The 10,023-nt window shown below is 43.2% G+C and overlaps 1 protein-coding gene across 1 annotated transcript in view; it reads left to right on the forward strand.

The window, feature by feature from the left end:
- EZR (ezrin) overlaps nt 1-10,023 on the forward strand; it is a 62,209-nt gene extending 52,186 nt beyond the window's left edge. The window contains exons 8-13 of the mRNA XM_019527169.1: nt 3,005-3,168; nt 5,299-5,429; nt 5,806-5,966; nt 6,719-6,811; nt 8,918-9,169; nt 9,499-10,023. Of these exons, the coding sequence (XP_019382714.1) occupies nt 3,005-3,168; nt 5,299-5,429; nt 5,806-5,966; nt 6,719-6,811; nt 8,918-9,169; nt 9,499-9,663 (966 nt within the window). The 3' untranslated portion in view covers nt 9,664-10,023. The remainder of the gene's footprint in view (nt 1-3,004; nt 3,169-5,298; nt 5,430-5,805; nt 5,967-6,718; nt 6,812-8,917; nt 9,170-9,498) is intronic.

The raw sequence follows: 10,023 nt of genomic DNA on the forward strand, positions 1-10,023 counted from the left end.
TTTCATGTTAAAGCAAGTGACCCTGCATGCACTTATAAAAGACACTATTGAAGCACAGCAACACATTGAAAGTCTATCTGTCTTTAGTAAAATTTTTGCTCCTGGGGAGGTGACAGTATATTTTATAACATAATTCATGACCACCAAGAAAACCCTACTCTAAGGCTCATCATTCTGTCAGCGATGGACTTCTCAATAGGAAAGCTTCCTTGTGGTTTCAGGCATGCTTTGTGCTGAGTACAAAATGTTAATCTCCTTTCCACCCACTCTGCAAATTTAAATCTGAATGTATGTATAGTGTGAGCTTACAACAGACTAAGGCAGAAAGCTTCCATTTGAAAACATCAGTTGTATGTCAGTTCCCATTTGGCTTGGGTGCCTTGGTTTCTCTGGGTGCTTTTTTTGTATCCGTGCTTTGGTACAAAAAAACAGAAGTCACATACTCACCCTGAATGTGTTTAGAGACCCCAAATACAAGTAGTAAATCCTTTTCTTTTATTTAGAGTCTTCTGTCCCCATGCCACTGATAGCGAATAGCTTAGGTGAAAGATTTTGTTGTGGCAGTATTCAAAATAACAGGCTACGATGAATGCATTGACGTCCAGCTAGGGTGGGGTTGGGATTCAGTTATACAGTGCATCTGACTTGAATATTGGACAATTGTTGCAAAGGAAAGGGATTCTTGTGTTCCTGTATCCCTTAGATACATAATTGTGACAAACATAGACTGCTATCCATGACTGCAGTGTTTACTCTCTTGGAAGTGGTCATTACCTAGAGAATGGAGGCTGTACCTGCATACAATACCTATAACTGTTTGTGGAAGGGTTTTTAAAAAAAAAAAATCACCATGAACAGAAGCAGGATAGATAACTTGCAGCTGTAAATAGTTTCAGCCTTGCCAAAGACATTGTGATCTTTCTAGTTAAAAACCAAACCAGCCACCTCAGTTGGCTACAAAGACTGCATCCCATGCAGTTGATATGTGCGTAAATTATTTTAGAGGACTTGAAGAAAAACTATCATGGCCAGAAAACTTGCACTGAAGTTTTAAGTTGAGACGGGAGGAACACTTTCTAGTGTAACTTTGTCATGAGCCGGCTACAAAATGGCTGTGGAGTTCTGCACACAGCTAGAACACGCAAAGTGGTGTCTGTAAGTGCACACCTGGTGTTCTCCCAGTCTGAATTCCTCTTTGTATTTAGCTATAGGACACTCCAGGAGGGCATTTCCGAGAGATTAGTGCATTTCCCAGGCGACTTGTTATTCTTGTCGTTATCAACTTGTCCTTATCAGCCTACCAACAGCATGCACTGGTAGAACAGAAATGTAATTTTTTTTAATTGTGTAATCAATGTTTCTAATCTGAAAACCCCTACTAAATTGATAGGGTTTGTTGGACCCTTTCCACCACCGTCCTCCCCCAACAAAAAAAAAAAAGCTGGACTCAGAACTGATCTAGTAAGGTATTGTGCAGATAAAGGATTCTGGGGCTTTGCATATGACCTAAGAGTTCATTTTTTGGAGGGTTCTGCAGTTACCTACAGAATAGAGTGAGTTTATTTTCATGCCACCTTGCTAACAGATTTTATGCTATTCTTTGTTAAGACAGAATAGTCTGTTGTCTTATTAATTCTGCTGGTAGTTGGTGCTGCATGTAACCTGATTCCCAAACTCTTCCTTGTATGCTTGCCTGCTAATGGCTGTCAAAGATAGAATAGCTCAAAATTCTTAGAATGGATTGGCTGTTTGAAATGCATGAGGAGGAAAGGACAATAGGGACAGATATATCTCTCAAAACCTGGTAGAAACCTGGTCTCTCTTAAATAAGTGGCTCTTGGCTTGGTGAAAGAATGAGAATCCCCTCCTTTTTTGCGTGCCCCCCCTCCTTCCCCCCAATCCTTCGCACGCGCCCCCCCTCCTTCCCCCACAATCCACTCTGTCCCAGAGAAGGGAATAAAGGTGTTCCTCCCTAGTCTACCCCTTCATCCAGTTTGGAGGCCTGTGTGAGAACTTGATGGTGCCTTCCCTCCATGGCAGCTTCAAGAACAGCCATGGTCTCAGTTTTCTCAAAGCTGTGGTTCTGTTAGCGCACAGCTCCACTTTTTCTGCATTCTGTATTTTGCCACTATGTAGAAGCACCATTCCTTTTACCCAGTCAATGTGAGTAAAAAAAATAGTAGCCACAGAGTCTGGAGCACTAATGTTTGTTTGTAACTGTACAAATGAACACAGGGTTGATTTAGATCACTTTTTTCCTCAGCGTGTTCTCTCATCTTCAAGGGAAAGAAGGGATTTTCCTGTCTTGCTGCTTCTAACTCCCCACATTACTGTATGACACCAATGATCTGAGGATGTAGATAACTTCTTGCCTGGTGTCCAGGATACTGACTGCAATAGTTGGGCAAGCTGATCTGGGAATACAAAACCTGCCATTTTTATGAATGAATGGGTTTTTTATACTAAACTTTCTTATATTTTAGTGTCCCTTAATATTTAGTTATTTCATTCTGATGCATGTTAACAGAACTAATAGAGAGATTCCTTCCTAATTGGTCTAATTTGCTTGTATAGAACCTATGCACATCTTACCTGTTGGTCAATAAGTATATGCTACCTCCACATCTTTGTATGATAACTAGAAATGGGCAAGTTGTACTGATGCCTAAAGACCTACCAAGAAAACACTTTTTCCAAGTGTTTCACATTCCAGAAAGCTACTCATGAGCTACTGTATCTATGGGAGTGTAGTCACAGCAACTTCTGTAGGAAGTGACCAGCTTCTTATAGGAGGTACATCTAGTAAACCCAACTTGGAGTATTGCAATACTCTTATAAGGATAAGGTACAAAATAAGATATTTTACTTGCTTAAATGGAACATGTGGCTACTCTTGTCCAAGTGCTTTATCAAAGCTTACCCATCATGTGGCTGACCACTGACACACAACAAGAAGCTTGTGTCCCAGAAATCAAGTTCTCCCGTGTTCTGTACCCTCTTCTAGGACTTTATATTTTATGCTCCTCGTCTAAGAATTAACAAGAGGATCTTGCAGTTGTGCATGGGCAACCATGAGCTGTACATGCGCCGTAGGAAGCCTGACACCATTGAGGTGCAACAGATGAAAGCACAGGCCCGTGAGGAGAAACACCAGAAACAAATGGAAAGGTGAATTGAATACAACGGGGAAGATGTCCATATATACAACTACCTGTGTGCATGCAAGAGATCTACATGCAAGCAAACTATCAGGATTTAACATTTAACTGTGGTGGTCTCTGGGGAGTAGCAAATGAGGCGGGATTCGAGGGCACAGTGTTGAAGCATTCAGGCATTGAGGGCCCCTGCCTTTGTCCCACCTTAGTTTCATAGTTAGTAGGACTGGAAGAGATCTGAGCAGATCATCAAGTCTGACCCCCTGCCTTGGCAGAAAAGAGTACTGGGATCAAACAACCCCAGCAAGGTGTACATCTAGCCTCCTTTTGAAGACCCCCAGGGTAGGAGCCAGCACCACTTCTCTTGGAAGTTGGTTCCAGATCCTAGCCGCCCTGACAGTGAAGTAGTGCCTCCTGATATCTAGCCTAAATCTACCCTCTGCCAGCTTGTGACCATTATTCCTGGTCACTCCTGGTAGTACTTGGGGGAACAGGGACTCCCCAATGCCTCTGACTAGGTTGTAACAGGCCACTAGATCCCCCCCCTCAGCCTTCTCTTGTGGAGGCTGAACAGGTTCAGGTCGCGTAGCCTCTCCTCGTAGGGTCTGCCCTGCTGCCCCCTGATCATGCAAGTGGCCCTCCTCTGGACCCTCTCCATGTTGTCCGCATCCCTCCTGAAGTGCAGTGCCCAGAACTGGACGCAGTACTCCAGATGCAGCCTGACCAGTGTTGCACAGAGGGGGAGGATCACCTCCTTGGACCTGCTCAAGATACATCTGTGGCAGGTACTCAATCCTGGAGCCTGAACTTTATACCAGAAAGGACACTTGACTAGAGAGAGAGTTCTTTAAAGGAGAATAAGAATAGTGACACTGGTACAGACCTGCATCTGATTCAGTGTCTTTCTGACAGCAGCCAACACAAGCTGCTCTTTGAATAGGCACAAGAAATGACCTAGAGCAGTGGTTCCCAACCTCTTTTATACTGTGGACTGGCACAGGAGTGGGATGGGGTGCACAGAGCTGGCTGCCTCCTTCCCACAGATGCCCCGCCATCCAGCTTTAACCCCACATATGACTGCCAGGTGGACAGACAAGGGTCAGAGCAGGGGGCTCATGCCACAACCTGGCAGCCAACCCTTTGCAGCCTGGTGGTTGGGAACCTCTGACCTAGAGAGCAGTTAGGACAATGCTTCTGTTCAGGTTGCTCTAACTTCTGTTAGCAGCTGACTTCTGCCATGTAGCACGAGAGCTTATGTCCTTTGTGAAGTCTTTGTGCATATCTGGTATCACTGGAGGTTCTTATGTATCTAGTCCCTCCTGTGGATTTGACCAACATGTGGGCCTCAGTGATACCTAGTGGCAGAGGGCTTGGCAGGTTCGTTGTGGAATGCGGGAAAAGTGTCTCTGTACAGCTGCTTTTGCAAGAGTTTGCAAGGACTTTTTCCCTGGTATTCCTTGTTTTCTCAGCTTCTCTCATCACCTGTTCTTGCTATAAACAAGGTCTGTCCACCTGGCAGCCTGCAAGCTGCATGCAGCCTACAAGGGGTTTTAATGCCTGGCCCAGGGGCTCCTACCTGACTGCAACTCCCTTAGCTGTTCCTGCTGCTACTGTGACAGGGATGCCAAGCTCTCCCCCACTCCTCCAGCTTCTGCTTCCTCCCTGCAGCAGTTGGGGGCAGGACAGCTCAACAGGAGGGAGTCCCTCAGGGCTGCAGTACCTGCATAGTGGGGAGGGGAAGTGTTGATTTTTTTGTTTGTTTGTTTTTGGGGGGGAGGGGGGGTCCATGGCCTAGCAGCATTTAGTTGCTCTATTGGACCACTCTGCTATACCAGTCTTCTCAGTGCCTCTACTGCTGGAGTTTTCCACACACTTTCTATGCCACCTTTTTAAGAAAAGGTATGCAATGCAGAGTCAAAGTTCCTTGGGTGATTCACAGCATTGATTTGGGACTTGACTACTGAAATGATGATTGTCTACCCCTTTCTGATAGTACCATACCATCCTTGGGTTTTGTTTTGGTTCTGATGGCTCCTGAGCTATCTGCAGGCACCCACGTTTCCATCCTCCATGGACACGGTTCGGTTCAGCAGGCAAAAATCTCACCTCGCTGGTTTCTAAAACTTATTTCTCTTTCTAATAGGCAACAGCTAGAAAATGAGAAGAAGAGGAGAGAGACTATTGAGAGGGAGAAAGAGCAGATGCTGAGGGAGAAAGAAGAGTTGGTGATGAGACTACAAGAGTATGAACTGAAGACCCAGAAAGCAGAGAGAGGTAAAGGGCTTTCCTGAGTCAGCGAGCAGGGATCACACACACATTGTGTCAGAAGCTCTTCTCTGTTATGAAAGAATAATCATGTAGCTCAACAGCTGCTCTTACCTGAAATGCTGCCATCTTGTGACACTTTACTCTGCTACCTCAAACCACCTTCTCTCTACAAATGTGTCTGCTGCTGTGGATAAATGCAGGGAAAGAAAACTTCTTCTTTATACAGGGTAGAGGTCAGCAGCTGTGATGTAAAGGTCACTGTGTATCTATTTTGTCTGTCTGTCTGTGTGCTAAGGGACAACATAAATACAGGACCTGTAACGGTCAAGAGGAGGGGCTGTTTAGAACCACTGCCTGACTGCCTTGATGTCTCTCTTCTCAGAGCTCTCGGATCAGATCCAACGAGCCAGGCAACTTGAGGAGGAGAGGAGACGAGCCCAGGAAGAAGCTGAGCGTCTAGAAGCTGACCGCTTGGCTGCCCTTCGGGCCAAGGAAGAGCTAGAGAAGCAAGCCATTGACCAGATAAAGAGCCAGGAACAGCTGGTAGGAACCTTAGCCATGTTGATGGCAATTGTGTACAATCCAGAGTTGTAAATTGTAGTTGCATTGGGTGCATCTACAAGTGTATAATAAACAGTGCATATCACACTGGAGTTTATTGGTCTCAGCTGCACCACTTGAACATGCGCCTGGAACCACAGCAGAACAACCCTGACTGATAGGGTGCTTGCTGGGTCAGCCCAGGGCTGCTCCAGCCTAGCTGCACATGCTGCAGAGGGGCTGGCTGGAGCACAAGTAGCACCCTCATGCCCCAGCCAGCCGGGTCTGTCTACATGTGCATCACTACACGCGAAAATTCTGCAGCAGGATAGTACTTGTAAATATAAGTACTAACCTGCTGCAAAATGAATTAGTTTCCTGTGGCTTAATAGAGCCACACGTGTAGATGCCGAGACGCTTACTGCAGAGCTAATTGGGCAACTCCACAGTAAACGTCTCACGTAGACGCACCCACTGTTGAATTCAGCTTTATTACTACTGCGTGTGGGGTTTTTTATGTTGTATACCAGGCAAAGTCTTACACCCGAGGAAATGGTCAGCTAGGCTGGTGGATGCACTGTAGTAGCATAATCATGGAGTTCATCTCCGACTGAAAAATCTTAAACATCTGAATTTCCCAGAATATAACAGTGGAGACTGCTGCAAAATCCATGCAGCATTCAAGCCATGTTTGTCATTCACAAAAGTATTACTGAAAGACTTCAGAGTATAATTCCAGCCTTGCTATTCAACAGGCTACTGAGCTTGCAGAATATACAGCCAAGATTGCCCTTCTGGAAGAGTCCAGGAAACGTAAGGAGAATGAAGTTGAAGAGTGGCAGCACAGGGTGAGTTTTTCCACTTTAAGTTGATCCAGGCTTTAAACCTGAGATGATAGAATGCACCTGTCTCTTTATTTGGGGGTGTGATCGTTTATAAAGGAAATTCTGGGACAAACTTGTATAGACCTGACAGAAATGACAAGTTTGTGAATGATGACTCTGAATTTCTGACCCAGAGAGTGTTTAGGTATCTGTCAAACCTTTAAATAGTTGGCTGTAAAAACTGACTGCCATCGTAACTCTAGAGTTATGATCAGTCTTGAAGTTATTGTAGGAAATGCAGCAACACAAAAGAAGGAAGTCCCAACAAATGTGTACTGTTGGCAAAGTGCCTTCTCTGCGATAACACTCTGAAAAGTCCTGTATTCATAAAGGAATACCGCAGAATTAAGCACCAGTCTACGGGATTCCTAAGGATACATTTTGTATGCTAAAAAGGTTAATAGCATAAATCTAGAAACCCGTTAGTACTTAACTTTTCATCTAGGTGTGTGTTTTGTTTGTTTCATTTTGTGTCTTGCTACTTGGAACCTCCTAATAAAACAACCCAGCTGGACTTGGGGGGGGGGAGAAGAATTTATCTTGTGGGAAAATAAGGGATGCTCATCCAGGAGGATTTGATTTAAATTGCTGGTCACGGCCTCAATTTAATCATTGTTTTCTACAAGAAGTACACTCTTGTTGTTGGATATCCTTTATTCATTCACTTGAAACTTTGCACTTTTTTTAGAGAGAGGTAAGGGCTTGACTATGTGTACACAAACTTGCAGAGAGCCAGTAGGGTGGTTAATCAGGTCTGTTGTCTCATCTCCACATACTGCTGTTAACAAGGATGTTATCTCTGGAGATGACAAACTTTCCCTATGCCTGAAGAGAAGGGCATTTGTGCCCAAAAGCTTGCAAAGAACTCCCCCCCCCCCATGTTTAGTTGGTCTTAATAAAAGATATTGCCTCTACCCAAAGAATTGTGCCTGCCTATGATTTCTGGAGAGACAAATCCACAGTTTGAGAACTGCAACTAGGCATCACAGAGAAGCTTAATGGGATCTGCTAGACTGAGCATGGCATCCCACTGGGTAGAGTGGTTTTCTGTAATCTTTACTAATCTATAGAGGAGCCTCTGGGAACCTCATAAGATTGAGCCCCTAATGTAGTCCATGGCTTGTTGTGACCTATTTATAAAACTTCTAAAAAGGTTACATGAATGTATGGTCTCAAATAGTATATAACTAGATGTTGTTATCCCTATTCCATGATATCTTTTGAGCTTTAACACATCTTAAATTAAAACTACCTTTTTTTTTAAAAGCACCTTTTAAAAAATTAAAATATGATTTAAATAAAAAGGAAATCTGATTTTTAAAGCTTAAATTCAATTTTAATTTTTTTAATGGTTCATTTGTATCTACCCTGCTCTTCTTCGTATATTCTTTTAGGTGCTTGAGACACTTGATGGGAATTCTAAAGTGTGCAATTGGCCACAGAAATCTTGGATGCTTCAAAACTTCAGTGAATGTGGAAACTTTTTTTTTTAACTAGCATGCATTCTTCCACTTTCAGTGAACTGTAAAGCTTTAGCTTGCTCTACTGCAGTTCCCTTTCAAAATCTGGAAGCTTAGTGTTCATACATTACCATATTAGCAAATATAGGGAATAGATAGCCAGTTTCCTAGCAAGAGGTGTGACTACTTAAAGTTTAGAAGCCAATTTAACATTCAAGTCCCACAACTTAGGGATGTGTATTTCTCCTCATATAGACTCCACAGTCAGATGTCCTTGAACAGGTTTCTGTTTTGAAGGGCACTTGTAAGTATGTGTTCTACGATCTTGTCTGGTAGCCTTTTTTCCCCTCAGGTAATCGCTATTGTATCAGGAGAAGTGTAATTTTATTAAAATCTTACTGGCCTGATCTGCTATCCTGACTTATATTGTTAATACTAAAACAAGCTTCTTTCATTATACACAAAAGTATAGAAAATACTCTTTTTTTTTTTTTTTTTTTTTTTTTTTAGCAGATGACACCAAACCCCTAAGAGATGGTTAAAGGTACTACATAGCTTGCTAAACTGGGTTTAAGTAAAATTTACACACCTGCCTTTTTGTTTTTTAAAGGCTAAGGAAGCCCAGGAAGATCTAGTAAAGACGAAAGAAGAGCTACACTTGGTAATGACTGCCCCACCTCCACCGCCACCACCTGTCTATGAGCCAGTGAACTACCATGTCCACGATAACTTGCAAGAAGAAGGATCAGAATACTCTGGCTACAGCGCAGACTTATCAAGTGAAGGGATCTTGGATGACCGCAATGAAGAGAAGCGCATTACTGAAGCAGAGAAGAACGAGCGTGTGCAGAGGCAGTTGATGGTAAGAAAACAAAGTTTATTGAGAGAAAATTTGACTAAAAGCAAATGTTTAATGAATGTAATAGACTAGTCTAGATGATGGAATCGGTCTGTATCTATACTTATCGCAACAGTCCATACTGCTTTCCTCATTGCTCAGGCACCAAAGATGCATCTTCAGCTTTTGGCATTTTTGGAGATCTTGTTTTTGCAGACAGCACCTCTTACAAAACTCCAGTTGCCCCATTTCTGCCAGTCTCTGTTCTATCCTAAGAATCCTGTCTTGAGGCTGTAAGGTCTTTCAAAAATATCTTGGGTTTGTGATGTATTTTGTGGTTTTTAACATTGCAGACCTTGTCGAGTGAGCTGGCCCAGGCAAGGGATGAAAACAAGCGGACCCACAATGACATGATCCATTCGGAGAACATTCGACAAGGACGTGACAAGTACAAGACACTGAGGCAGATCCGACAGGGCAACACCAAACAGAGAATTGATGAGTTTGAGGCTATGTAAATAGTGTTTACAGCCAAAAAGGCAAGACTATGGGGCAAAAGCAGTCTTTTAATGCTGATTTTTGGGTTTTATTTTTTTTCTGAGGGGTCACTGTATGACACGCTTATCAAATGCTCAGCCTAAAAGAGATCCCAATGGCTGTTTATCCTCCAACTTTTAGTACCAAAATGTGATAACTGCCCATTGGGTCTGTCAACCAAACCATTTTTCCTGGTAATCTTTGTTCATGCATATCCTAGTGCCAAAAGGCCTTTATGTAATGTCCATATTCTCAAGCAGGACTTAATGTTCCATCTTTCTAGTTCTGATAAAGATGCTGCTTCTATGGCAGTTCCTAAATTCAGCTTGGTTTAAAAAAAA

This window comes from Gavialis gangeticus, unplaced genomic scaffold (genome assembly GCF_001723915.1).
Source record: "Gavialis gangeticus isolate Ggan-Ray unplaced genomic scaffold, GavGan_comp1, whole genome shotgun sequence".
Lineage (NCBI taxonomy): Eukaryota > Metazoa > Chordata > Crocodylia > Gavialidae > Gavialis > Gavialis gangeticus.